The following is a 14,445-nucleotide window of genomic DNA, read 5'->3' on the forward strand; positions in this document are numbered from 1 at the left end:
ATAGAAAGTTTCCCTCAAGATGTCATGAAGGGGAAGCTTCAAAAATTCCTTTGGAGGCTGATCAAAATCAAGGGCATCCAAAAAAGCTTTAGACTTTTTGGATTCAGCCTCCAAAGGAATGGACAAAGACTCACACATCTCCTTCAAGAAATTGGAGAAAGAGGAAGTGGTCTGTTTGGAGGATGGGTCAGGGAGAGCCGAATCCTCCTCCTCTGAGGAACATTCTCCTTCAGAAAGAAAGGGTTCCTCTGAGTCCCCCCACAGATCAGGGTCTCTGACATGGGAAGAATGGTCCCGAGACTCAGGTGTCGATGTTTGCATGTGTCGGGTTTTGCGTACCGACTTACCCGACCTCATCGATACCGAGTCAGGCGATGTTATCGGTCGCACCGGTGCCGAAGTCTGTACCGATTGATGGTGAGCTGTCGGCTCCGGTGCAAGGACTGGCATCGATACCGATGAAGTTAGGTGAAGCGGTACCGAGACAGTAGAAGCAGGTAAGACAGGTTCGACAACCGGTACCGACACGGGTTGATGTACAACCGGTACCGATGGCTCGGTGCGGACTGGCACCGGAAGGTTCGGTGTCATTATAGCAGGAAGGAGTCGTTCTAATTGCTCCTTAAGCTGTACATGAAGGATGGCCGTAATGCGGTCATCGAGGGATGGCACCGGTACCGCTTTTTTCTTCTGCGGTACCTGCGGTGCCGCTCTACGCCCCGGAGATGAGGAGCCCGATGTCGAGGGACTCACCTCAATAGGGGCGGAGCGCTTCCGCTGGCGTCTAACCGGCGGCAGGACTGGGCTCACTGCACTCGAGGCCGGAAGACGTTCCAGCGGGGAAGGCTTCTTAGCCGGCTTACCTGACTGTTGGGATGCCGGTGTGGAATCACGCGGCGTCGAAGACGAGGGTGCCGACTGAAGCGGTGCCGAAGCCGGAGTCGAAGGAACGGGGTCGGACATCTCGGCACCGAATAACAAACGCTGTTGAATTAAGCGATTTTTTAAAGTTCTTTTCTTTAAAGTAGCACAGCGGGTGCAAGAAGAGGCCTGATGCTCAGGACCCAAACACTGCAAGCACCAGTTGTGTGGGTCCGTGAGAGATATAGGCCTAGCACACCGCTGGCACTTTTTAAAACCCGGTTGAGGGGGCATGAAAGGGAAAACGGCTTCCGCCAAATCGAAGGCCGAGGCTTCGATGGTGGCAGAAGGCCCCGCCGGGGAAAAACCGAAATTGAAGAAAAAAATATAAGATTGTTTTTTTTTTTTTTTTTTTTTGTAATCAAAATAAAAGAAAGGTTAAAGAAATCAAACGTTTACGCGAGCGGGAAGGCAAGTTAAGAAAAAATTTCAACAGCCGTTGAAAACGCGTCTTCTTAGCTCCGCGGAAACTAAGAAACTGAGGGACCGCGCGCCTCTGTCGGGCGGGAAGGCACTCGCGCGTGCGCGGTGCGGCCGAGCTAGAACTTTCTAAAAGTTCTTAGAGTGAGATCACTCTAAAATTGTCCGTACCGGGGCTCCGTCGGTGCCGTCACCCATCAGTCAAGAATAGCTGCCTGCTTGTCCTGGGATAAACCATTTACTCAGTCTTAACATTTCAAGTCAACACACAGCATACTGGTGATCACTGGAAAGGATGACGTGTTGTAACCGCAACATTTTATTGTACTTTAGTAAAAGGAGCCCTAGCAGTTTACTGCGGGAACTGGCGTGTATTTTCAGTTAACTGTTAGTGAGGGCCTGTGCTGTTGATGTGCAGTGAATAAAGAGGTCCCTAAATGCAGAAGTGGAGAGCCCAGCGCTTGACTAGCAGGAATGGAATATGTAGTTCTTTAAGTGGAAAGTTTGTATACATGACAGTAGTTTTCCAACAGAAAAGGAATAGTGATCTTTAGTTGCAGGCAAATGGCTTTAACCTAGCATTCTTGGGCAGACAAAATGGTCTGCAATCATATTCTTAGCAAGGCCGGGAAAGAAGTAGTGGCCTAATGGTTAGGAGCTATAGCCTCAACACCTTTAAGTTGTGGGTTGAAGCCCCATGCTGCTCCGTGTGACCTTGGGCAAGTCACTCAATCCTGCATTACCCCAGGTACATTAGATAGATTGTGAGTCCACTACGACGGATAAGGAAAAATGTGTCAGCATCTGCACGTAAACCGCTTATGTATCTGAGGGCCACAACCCAGTCTGGTTTTTAGGATTTCCCAAATTGAATATGCGTGCGATCTATTTGCCTACAGTATATGTACACAGACCTCATGCATATTCATTGGAGAAATTCTGAAAACCTGAGTGGGTTGAAACTTTTAAGGACTGAAGTTGCCTAAAAGGGATGAACTCCTCTCGTATGAGGAAAGACTAAAGAGGTTAGGACTTTTCAGTTTCAAAAAGAGACAGCTGAGGGGAGATATGACTGAAGTCTACAAAATTCTGAGTGGTGTAGAACAGGTACAAGGGGATTGAATTTTTACTGTATCAAGATGTACAAAGATTGAGAAACTTGAAGTTAAAGAGTAATACTTTTAAAATCAATAGGAGGAAATATTTTTTTCACTCTGAGAATAGTTAAGCTCTGGAACGTGTTGCCAGAGGATGTGGTAAGAGCAGTTAATGTAGCTGGTTTTAAAAAAAGGTTTGGACAAGTTCCTGGAGGAAAAGTCCATAGTCTGTTATTGAGAAAGACATGGGGGGGGGGGGGGGGGAAGCCACTGCTTGCCCTGGATTGGTAGCGCGGAATGTTGCTACAACCTCAGGCTTCTGAGGCTATACCTCTAACAACTACACCACACTCTCCTCCAATACTGCTGAAAGGGACTCAAACATTACGCCACACAATAGACAAGACAAGCTTCTTCACAGTTATTTAAAGAATTGCAGATTGTACAACTACTTTTTCCTTAGCAGCAGTTCAATTATTTTATTTATTGCAAAGCACTTATTACCTCCATGACATATTTCCATGTTTTCAAATTATTCCTGTTTTTGTATGATACATAGCAAAGAGCTTATGAAATGAGACCAATACTTTACCCCACACAGCATTAGAAAGCAAGAAGATTAGAGAGAGGAGAGGGGGGAGATTGGCTTGTTTGCCCCCTCCAACCATTGCTCCTGTTCATGACGACCTATTAATTTCTCTCTTTTAAATAATTCCTAGTTCCTAACAGTGTATGAATGTTACACATTTTTGGGTTGCATATGTCTGATTGCTAAGACACGTTTCCTATAGCTTGCTCCTAAAGATTGCATAAGTCAGATTGCATGCAGTAGTTTGAAATATTGCTTCCAATATGTTACACAAACAAAACAGTCATCAAATGCAGTTCACAGGCACAACAGAAAATACTGTCAATTATACCTCACCTGCTGGTAACAATGATAACATCCTCTGAAATACAGGACATTTCTTTTATAGTCAGGTAACACATCCTGCGAAGAGTTGACTGCCAGGGAAAAAAGGCATCCAAACAGTTTGCATTGTGTAAGGAAACTAACTGGAACAGTATTTAAAAATATTATCTTTCAATTATAAAGCAAAATCCTTCTTAGAGCAGAACTTACATCATTCGACTGGAATAGTTTGGTCATGGCAAAGAAGGCTTCTGTAGCTTCTGTCACTCCCATATACTCACCCTAACATTAAATAAATGAGAAAACAGGTCAATAGTTTAATGGAACTGGGAGAAAAATATTCTTCTTTAAACATTTCCCCTCATCAAGTCTCTTATACGTAACATTAACTATGCAGCACTGAGCAATATTAAATCAATGCAACAAAAGGCAAGGGAGGCATCCTATCAGCCAAGTAAAACAGCCTTTTTTAGGCAGCTGCTGAGACCCAGCGTCCTATACATTTGAAAATATTTAACACTGTTTTGACTATTGAGAACCATACACATAAGAGACTCAATACATTTTGTCCATTCTTATGCTTATTACCCATTTATATCATCATAAGTCCTCCCCACCTAAAAACATTTGTGTATTTTATCTGACTTCTAAAATCGCTTCAATGCATCATTCTCAAATCTCAAAAAGAATGTCCTTCCTTTATACAGTGGCTCAAAATGGAGATAACTAGGATGTCCAGTTAATCTGGTTTTAATCAGACACATCATTGTAGTCTGTATACAAATAAAATACAACCCCCCCCCCCCCCATTAAGAAGGATAGACATTATTAGCTAATAGATCTCACCGCATAAAATGAGACCCATTAAATAACACACACTAATACAATAGTGGGAGGTAGAGCACAAATCTAGCCCTTGAAATATGTGGATTGATTCCAGACACTGGCAATTGCTTATAGAGCTGTGTCTAAGTTAGAAGCCAGTAAAATGTCATTGTGAAAACAATGAAAACTAAAGGCTGCTGATCATCTCTAGCTCCTCTGATGCAAGCTATATCAAAATGCAGTACCATGTTAGCATAAATAACAGTTTTTGGTATTGTTTTTAAATGCATTTAGCAAAGTAAGGAGAAATTAGGTTCTTACTCCATTAATTGCCAAATACAAAATAAATTCCTTTACCTGGTTGATTAAATACAAAATCTTGGTCAGAATGTGGGCACATTTTCGAGGATTAATAGGTGTTTCATTAAATACCCGGGCCTAAAAATAAAAAAAGATTGTAAGACTGTATACAAACATCAGCTTTTTTAAAAAATTCTTTTACTAAGATCTTCAAATCTGGGACACTTCTTCAAATAAACCTAAAAAGTTTCTCTTACACTATTGGAATTACATTAAGGGGTTTTGAGTTCTTTTTTCTTTGAAAACTCAACTGGCAGGAACATGATCATCGTTGCTATTTCTCTTTAAATGATCAGCGTTCATGATAAAAGCACAACTAGTTCATCTTTTGACAATAACCCCCCAAACTCTGTATATAATGCCTAAAGTTGTGCACTTGTATCTGTGTGTATAGCCGATGCACCCACACAACATAATTGGCCTAATTGGCACATATAACTGGTAATTAACACCTCATAATTGGGATTAATTAAAGATTACATTCACAACTCGGAAAGCGGGATTCTATAAAAAGTATGTGCCAACTGCAGTTTATGAATTTGAAAAGGGAGCATGGCCAGGGACGGATTGTAGGCGTTCCTAAAAGTTATGAGAAATTGTTACAGAATATGCCCAATCTGTACCGTGTTTCTCCGAAAATAAGACAGTGTCTTATATTAATTTGGGGACCAAAAACACATTAGGGCTTATTTTCGGGGGATGTCTTATTTTTTTCATGTACAAAAATCATCTCTCCCTCTCCTCCCCCCACTATGTGCAACATCTTTCCTCCCTTCTCACCCATCCCCTTGTGGAGCATCTTTTTATCTCTCCCTCCCATCCCCCTGTGCAGCACAACCCCACCGACCCTCCCACCATGAGACTGACATACCTCCGTTCCAAGGCCTCATAAAGCAGCCCAATTTTTTTCAGCAAATCAGGCAACACTAGTGTCAGGGATGGAGTCAGGGAGTGTCGGGGACAATTTGTTTGGGGGGGCTTCAGGGGTTGACCTTAACTAGGGCTTATTTTTGGGATAGGTCTTATTTTCAGGGAAACAGGGTATAGGCATTTAGGCCTGGTTTTAGCAGGCCTAAATGGGTGCACCTAAGTTATGGATTGCACACAAGCACTATGAGCAATTCTATAAAAGGCAAGCGCACATTGTAGAATCATATTAAGTGTTATACTGATTTTTTTTTTTAGGCACTATATATAGAATAGGGCCTTAAGGCCCGGATTCTGTAACTGGCGTCATTGTCTGATCGCATGTCATTCGGGACAGCACTGGGTACAAAATCGCGCCTCTGGCAAAGGTAGACACCAGAAATATAGGGCCAGAGTTTTCCAGGCCTACATTTCCAGTGCCTACCTTTGATAATAAAACAGAGGTTAATGGTGGTGAAAGATCAAAGAGATAATTTTGAGCTGGAAACTGTGGTTATTATGGGGGAGAAATTACCCGTAAAAAAGGAGATGACTAGATCTTAGGAGTGTGTTTAGATAGTTGTTTAACAATGGAAAATCAAACATTGAAAACAACCAGGGTGGGCTATATGCAACTTGAAATGCTCTATAGATTGAAGCCAATATTACCAGCATTTGATTTTCGTACTGTGGTTCAAGCATTGATCCTGAGTAGTGGATTATTGCAATTCACTCTACTTGGGAGTTGCGAAAGGGAAGTTGAGAGCTTATCAACTCTGCTGCAAGATTAATCACAGGGGTTTCAAGGAGTACTCGTAACTCCTGTGTTGAAAAAGCTGCACTGGTTACCCATACAACAAAGAGTGCAGATTCTTGCCATTATCCATCAGACATTGTATCATGCTTCTCCAAAGATTTTACAAGAATTCTTTGAAATTTATAAACCGAGAAGAGAGTTTAGATCTGTAAATGGAATGAAATGAAGTTTGGAGGGAAGAATATCGATTATGCATGTTAGGATTGGAGCATCAATGATGTCTGGCTGGTGTAGAACTGTGGAATGCCCTGCCTGGTATCCTATGATTCTGTATTGGGGAGATAAATTTTAAGAAAATGCTGACAATGCAATTATTTGCTAATGCCTTTCTATGCTAATGCTTCTTCAGAATTCGCTGACAGTAATTTATGATTTAGGGCTCCTTTTACTAAGGTGCGTTAGGGCCTTAACGCGCAGAATAGCGCGCACTAGATCTTAACGCCAGCATTGAGCTGGCGTTATTCTAGAAGCGTACCACGCGATGTAGTGCGTGGTAATTTCATGCATGTGCTAAAAACACTAGTACACCTTAGTAAAAGGAGCCCTTAAAGCTTGTTTGCATTCCTGAATTGTTGGAATTTGATTTGCCTGTATATGTGGATCGGTTTTGTCACCTACTTTGAAATAGATCATTTGATTTAATGCTTTTTTGCTTCTTTAATTGTTGAAATCTGATCCGATTTGGTATATTGACATTTTATATTGTCTAGTTATGTCTGTTATATGTGGAAATCACAGGGAAATAAGATTTTATGCATGTGATATGTAAACCACATAGTTGTATGTGGTATATAAATTTTTAAATAAATACCGTAATAACTTCCAGTGTTAGCAACGTCCACAGTTGCATTAGGTGGCCTACAGCGCCTACAGAGGCATGTTTCTGGTACTGTTTTTTTAGACGCCAGAAGGCGCCTTGAAACTCAATTAAAAAAGGTGTTTAAACAGCATTTTATACTGAGCTTGGGCACCAGTTAGAGAATCCAGGCCTAACTGCTTAAATTGAACTTGTTTGAAAAGGAGTGGGGAAGATAAACTGAGACCAAGAGCAGGTAGATGGAAATAAGAAATAATAATAAAAGCAAAATAAATAGCAGTACCATATATACTCGAATATATACAGAGATGACCTTTTTTTCCTCAAAAAAATGAGGAAAATAGGATGACTCGAGTATAAACTGAGATTAGGTCCCGGTGAGCCAGTCTACAAAAACTTGATAATATCTACTGCTTTTTTCTAGGCTAAGCAGCATAAAATCTGTTTTATTTTTGGGGAATCTTCCCAGATAATTGTGACCTAGATTAGCCACTACTAGAAGCAGGATACTGGGCTTGATAGACCTTCAGTCTGTCCCAGTATGGCAACTCTTATGTTCTTAATTAAGAGAATAGGCAACAAGATCTGATATCCCTTTCCATGTATTAAAATTAGTCCAATAAAAAGGATCACCTTATTTCCATTTTCTGTTTATAAACATTTATAAACACAGCTACACTACTTTATCCTAAAGCAAAAGTAAATAAATAAATATAATTTTTTTTCTACCTTTGTTGTCTGGTTTCTGCCATCCACTGTTTGCCCTCTTTCTGCTTCTTCCTTATGGCATCTGTTCTCTTTCTATGCCTCTTCCAGAAACCATCTGCCTCTCCCTTCCATCTCTCCTTCCCCCCCACCCCATCTAGATTAAATTCTTTCTTACTATCAAGTCCTCAATATCCCTCTTTTCATTTATATCTACCTACAGCTTGCCACCTCTTTCTCTCACTCCTTCCAGTATCTAACTCTAGCCTCTTCCCCCAATCCAGGATGCACTTTTATCTTTATCCCCGCCTTCCATCCAGTATGTACACTCTCTCTCCTCTCCACTTGCTTCCAGCCATTACTCCCCTCCATCCAGCATCTGCTCTCCTCTCTCTACTTCCTTCCAGCAACTGCTCCTCTCTCTGTTCTCTCCACTTCCATCTAGTGTCTGTTCCCCCTCTCTCCACTTCCATTCAGCATCTATTCTCCTCTCACTCCCCCCCCGTCTTCCATCCATCATCTGTCGTTCATCCCCCCTTTTGCCACACAATAAACCTGAAGTGCCACTCAACCTTTTCCACTTATCGGGCCATCTCCCACTCTTCCCCTCATCTTCGCGGTGATTTTCAAAACCATTTCTTCGCTCTCAGATAGCCCCTGATGCGGCTGCCCCAACAGCTTCTCCTCTGATGCAATGCTCCCATGATGAACCTCAAAACTGCTATCGTCCATGCACACAAATCCCTGCCGCCACCCTCCTCTATGCCTGCCCAACTTCCCAACATCATGCTTACCATTAGCACTGGAAGCCCGCTGCTGCCATCAATGCTCATTTCTTCGGACCACCAATTTTGGGGAGGCCATGGCCCCTGTGGCCTCCCCCATTCCACGCCTTTGCAGGCACCTACACGTTGGGTTTATTGATACCAGATTGTGCTTGAATTCTATAACAGAACCTGTGCGCCCAGGTTCCATTATAGAATAGGCTCCTATCACAAGGCCTCAGGGTGCCCAAATAGAGGCATCTGGTTTTAGAAATACCCCTTTTATTTCTCATAGTAAGTACTTAATGACTGTGCCATCTTTGGTAAAGCAAGTAAAACCTCACTCTTACACAGAACCCTTTCAATCACTTCCACAGCTGTGAGTTGCTGAATTCATACATACAAGAGCGAGAGAGTATGACAATACCTCCTGCAATACTGAACTCTTTTCCAATTGCTGGAAGGGATTGGAGCCACCACCTTTAAGAATAATAAAATTAAACAGTGGTATTAATTTATCACATGCAAAAACACTACGAGACCTGTTCTGTTACATAGCTGAGTAAAATGGTATGGTAGCAGCATTAGTCCACTTAAAGGTAATATATAGATATAAAATAAAACACATAGGAAATAGGGAGATAACTGTAGTGCATTTTTTGATTAGCTTTCAAAGAAGAGTAACCTTTGAAAGCTAATCAAAAATGCATTAACCCTCTCCTTTCTACTAAGTCATTAAGTTTCTAACACGGCCCAGAACACTAAATGCTCTGACATTCTCCAACGCTTGTAGGAATTCTATGAATGTCGGAGCGTCTGAGCATTTAGTACACTGGGTGGCTGTAGAAACCTCTACCACAGCTAAGTAAAAGAAGGGGGGGGGGGGTAAGTTAGTCCAATTAAAAAAGATATCTCCTTATTTCCTTTGTTTCGTTTCTATATATTACCATTACATAGATGAAATTTAATTTGCATGGAATGAGACTGAGAGGGCCATTTTCACTACGATGTCTTCCAGTCAGAAGTGGAGAAATGGCCATTTTTGAATGGGACATCTAAATATTTTTTTTTTCAGAACGTCCAGACCACCAGGACGTCCAACTGTTTGCCATTTTTGACCACAAAAATGTCCAAGTTAGAAACATCCATATCGACACCATTTAGATGTGGGAGGAGCCACATGTCAAACAGAGCAGTGGGGCACACCTTAAGAGGACACCGCTGTGAACTTCACATAAAGGTGCCAGAAATACATCTCATCATAACCCCCTTATGGTGAATCCTCCAAAACTACCCCCAAACTTACTCCACCTACCCACTAACCACCCCAGTAGCTCTTAAGGCTGCAGGTGGCACCTATATGGTAGTATAGTAGGGTTTTGGTGGGTTAATACTTTCCACCATACATGTAGTGGTTAGAGTGGTTTATGGGCCTGGCTCCTCCACTTTATGGTTCATTAGGCCACCCACCTGGCTATTTAAGACACCTGTGCGAAGTTTTTCTAGGTTTTCCAATACAAGGTGATGCTGTTCTAGACACAGGTATGTACTGTTTCATTCAGATATTTGGGGATGGGAGGAGGTCAGTAACTACTGGGGTTGTGTGTGTGTGTGTCATATCTTTATGCATCAAGTGGTCATTTGGAACTTAGACACTTATAAAACAGGTCTAGTTCAGAACAAAGTTCCATCCAGGATGTTTTGCAATAATTTTGATTATTACTGCAAGATATCCAAGTCTAAGCTGGCCTAATTCCTGCCCAAAACATGCCCCTTTCCAAGTTGAACGTCCTGAAGGGTGAACATCCCACAAAATGTCTAAAATATTTGTTTAAAAAACTGGCACTTAGGATGTTTTAACCAGCAAAACGTCCAAGAACCAATTTAGATGCTTTTTTGGACATTTTTTGTTTTTTGAAAAATGCCCTTAGATGACGTATTTCAGCTACAAGAGGTAACATTTCATTTTAATACCACAATTCAGCAATGTATCTATAAAGAGCCATTTAAAAAAATATTTAGGTCAGTTATATAAATAGTTTTATGCATAGAAATTATGCTTTGGCAGGAACGAAAGGCTGGAAGTCAACCTAAAAGCTATACAGAGCAGCTACATTCAGCTTTATAACTTTAATGCATAAGTTAAGTCAGTGCACAAGTATATTTTCAGTGGCTCGGTTAAAACAATGTCTCTGCTAAACATACAGATAAAGTCAAGTACCACTCGACTATATCCAGTATATGCACCAGCTGAAAACTGAACAAAGGAGAAGTCATTTTTAAAATTTGGGGCACTACCATAATTATATACAAAAAAAATGGCATGTACGAGGTACAGGCTAGATGATCCTCCAACTGTGTGCAATTCTAAAGGTATGGGACTTCCCTATGAGGAAAGGGTAAAGTAGCTAGAGCTCTTCAGCTTGGCTTAGCGTTCCACCATCCCTCCTCAATACCAAGGAGGGAAGCCTCCGAGTCCCAGTGTTATACCAGTGCCCCCGCCCCATCTTTCTTATGCACACTGGTACTAAGAGGCCTCTGTGCTAACTTCATGCTATGTTTATTCCCTTCCCTGGAGGGTCCTACACAGCCTATATTATTTGAATGGCAACTCCTTTCTGACACACTACAAATGATTTACAAACTGTTGCCAACTGATTTCATGCACTTATTTGCCATGTGCAAAATGGCTGAACCAGTTAGCCTGGGAGATTTCTATAGGTAGCCTGTTTACATAGTTTTTTTAGTTACCACACATTTCACCAGTGTGGAAAAATGTAATGTGCAACTGATAAAATATTATAACATTACCATGTTAATGTTATCCAGTACATTTTCGGTAGTACCTGGGAAACTAATTCTGTTTATTCAATTGTACATCTCATCTTTCTCATGGCATGCTTCTTCTTGTAATTTGCCCCTAACTCATGTTTCATGTTGTAAACCGCTCTGTACTTCATTTGTTGCCTGCTGCAAACATCTTGCACTCGCATTGCATGTATCTTCTTGCAATCTGCTCTGAACTGATGTATCTTGTTGTAAACTTTTGTTTCTGTTGGAATCATCGCATACTCTCATTGCATAAATCTTGCTGTAAACTGCTTCGAACTTATGGTATAGCAGTGTATAAGAAATAAAATTATTATTATTATTATTATCTTTTGTAAACAGCATAGAGCTTCACGGTCCTGTGGTATATAAACTGATTGTTATGTTTTATATATAAAGGGATAATTTAGTAAAAAAAAAAAAAAAATGTTCCACATATAAAGCCCGCTTTACAAATAGACAAATAGTGGGGCCAGATATGATTATGTATTTCTCTAAGAAGGTGGTGCATACTTATATGCATAGGCATTCCTAGGACATAGTTTGGGCAGAGCAGGGACAAAGTTGCAATGTGCTTGCATGTTTCATAAAATAAAGTATCCATAAACAGTTATACTTATCCCACAGTGGGTGGGAATTTATGTGCTATTACGGTTACTTTCAGTTGTTTATTTTATTGAAGCACATAGGCAAGAGAAATGACCTATCCCTGGACACAGCCAAGGAGTTTGTTCAACATTAGGGGTAGTCAAGCACCCACAGAGCTGGCTCTTATGGTAAGACTGATTCACTGTTGAAACGGAGTAGCCAAATGGATAGTGCAGTAGGCTAGGAACTGGATTTGATTCCACTGCTGCTTCTTGTGATCCTGGGCAAGTCATCCAACCCTCCAGGTACTAAACTTAGTGAGCTTACTAGGGACAGAGAAAGTAGCTGCATAGAGCAAATGTCAACTGCTCTGGTTGTAGCTATGTTTATTTTTATTTATATATCACTTATCCTAAGTAGTTTTACATTCAGGTACTTTATCATATTTCCCTATCTGTCCCGGCAGGTTCAAATTCTAGGGTACATGGGGCAATGGGGAGATTAAGTGACTTGCCCAGGGTCACAAGGAGCAATGAGGGATTTGAACCCACAATCTCAGGGTACCGAGGCTGTAGCTCTAACCACTGCACCACACACTGCTTTATCCTTAGCTTACTGCTTAAAAAAATGCAAGAGTCAACTGAACACACAGTTCATTAAGCAGTGCATTTAGATAAAAACAAACAAATAAACAAATCACAACCATGAACACTATACAGTACATCCCAGTGAAACAGCAACCACCGCCCAGCGGATTAATTAGGTATAGCATATATCATACACTAACTTTGTGTGCGTCGAATTAGGTATAATGTGTATCTTACACTGTAACTTTGTGTGCATCCAATTTGGTATAACGTGTATCATATACTGTAACTTTGTGTGCGTTGAATTAGGTATAACATATATCATTTACATTATAGCTTTCTGTGTGGCAAATTAGGTATAATATGTATCATATACATTCCTCCCTCTATATTTGTGGTTTTGGGAACTACAAATTTGGTTATTTTCATTTTTTTGGCCCGGGACTCCCCCATGAATTGCTCTGTTGCCGACCTCCCCAGCCCTTACCAGGAGCGATCTTCCTACATGGAAAAGCAGCCGGAGCGCTCAGGCAGCAATCAAAGTTACAGGAGTATCTGGAGAAGGTGCTCTATTCTTCACCCCAGGCCTGCGCCCGTCTGCCATGGCTCTGCACCTTAAGCCCCGAAGCAAGCCAGCCCGTGCTAGTGGAGGAGAGCCTGCAGACCGGTGGACACATCTCCAGTTGCCCCTGTACCTCAAGCCCCTGACCTGCAGGTGGAGGTCCGCAATTTCACTCGCCACATCTCCGCCTGGTGCACGGACCTTAGCTGGCGGTGACGCAGGGCAGGAGCGATCTTCCTACGCTCCTGCCCGCTGCAGAACTGTCATCAAAATGGCTGTTGTGAGTTCCCGTTGTAGTCTCGCAGCCATTTCGATGACAGCTCTGCATGGGGCAGGAGCATACGAAGATGGTTCCTGCCCCATGTCACCACTAGACCACCAGGTACGTTCCGGGTGGCAGGAGGGGGGGTGGGGGCGGGTCAGAGTTGGCGCAAAAGTTATTTGTGAATTTTCCATATTCGTGGGCCGGCTCTGCCCCTAATCCCCGTGAATAGGGAGGGAGGAGCGTACCCCCTAACTTTCTGTGCGTGGAATTCGGTATATCTTGGACTAGAAACCTTGCATCGTGAGGACAAGCATTGCAAATTGTAACCAGTGAACTGTATATTAGCACTAGCCCCTAGAAAGGATCAAGTCAGGATCAAATCTTGCATAGAAATGATGTATTTTCAACCTGGGCCATCGATGGATCAATCAAGCGCTGCCCGGCTTTGCGCCCAGCCTTCTCCTGCACTCACCGGCCTCTTCGTCCTTCTTGTCAAACTTTTTCAGCATCCTGCCTCCCTCCCGCGGTGTCTCCGGCCAAGCGCGAGGCGACTTCGCCCGGTTTTCAGCCCTCGCCTTCCTCCCTACTCCGCTTCCTGCCAGCCTGTCACCCAGACACGTCACCCCTGACAACACCGCAACGCGCCTGCGCCGCGACCGCACGCAAGCACGCCGCGCAGTGACGCCACAGGCCGTCGGGGGTGGGGGAAAGCGGAAGCGGTTGGGCGGCTGCGTGGTCCGGGATCCCCCCGCCCCTTTGCCAAGTCCCTCCCCGTTTTAGGTTAAAAGAGGAGGAGCTGGAGCCTTCACGCGGTCGCAAACTGGAAAAATAGGATTGGGTGTTAGTGATGATGATCATGGGGAGCTGCATCATCCTTATGCTAGATTGTGCACGTATAATTTTGGAAATAAGGTAGAAATATGGTGCCCGTCTAGATCTCCAGGGCTATGGCGAAATGACCCTGTAGTTGGATCCCTGTTTAAGCAAATAATCTACCTCTTATAATAATAATCTACCTCTAATATTTTTCTATGATGCTACTGGATGTAGGAAAGGCTCTACAATTCAC

At 42.5% G+C, this 14,445-nt stretch overlaps 1 protein-coding gene across 2 annotated transcripts in view; it reads right to left on the reverse strand.

The window, feature by feature from the left end:
• COPG1 (COPI coat complex subunit gamma 1) overlaps positions 1-14,009 on the reverse strand; it is a 42,628-nt gene extending 28,619 nt beyond the window's left edge. The window contains exons 1-5 of one of the 2 annotated variants that reach the window (XM_033926747.1): positions 13,849-14,009; positions 8,973-9,025; positions 4,534-4,614; positions 3,562-3,633; positions 3,364-3,443 (exon numbers count right to left, since the gene is read on the reverse strand). In XM_033926747.1, coding sequence (XP_033782638.1) covers positions 3,364-3,443; positions 3,562-3,633; positions 4,534-4,614; positions 8,973-9,025; positions 13,849-13,885 — 323 coding nt within the window. In that variant the 5' untranslated portion in view covers positions 13,886-14,009. Of the gene's footprint in view, positions 1-3,363; positions 3,444-3,561; positions 3,634-4,533; positions 4,615-8,972; positions 9,026-13,784 lie in introns of both variants that reach the window. The other variant, XM_033926748.1, reaches the window with a different exon arrangement.
• Positions 14,010-14,445: the final 436 nt, after the last annotated feature.

This window comes from Geotrypetes seraphini, chromosome 17 (genome assembly GCF_902459505.1).
Source record: "Geotrypetes seraphini chromosome 17, aGeoSer1.1, whole genome shotgun sequence".
Lineage (NCBI taxonomy): Eukaryota > Metazoa > Chordata > Amphibia > Gymnophiona > Dermophiidae > Geotrypetes > Geotrypetes seraphini.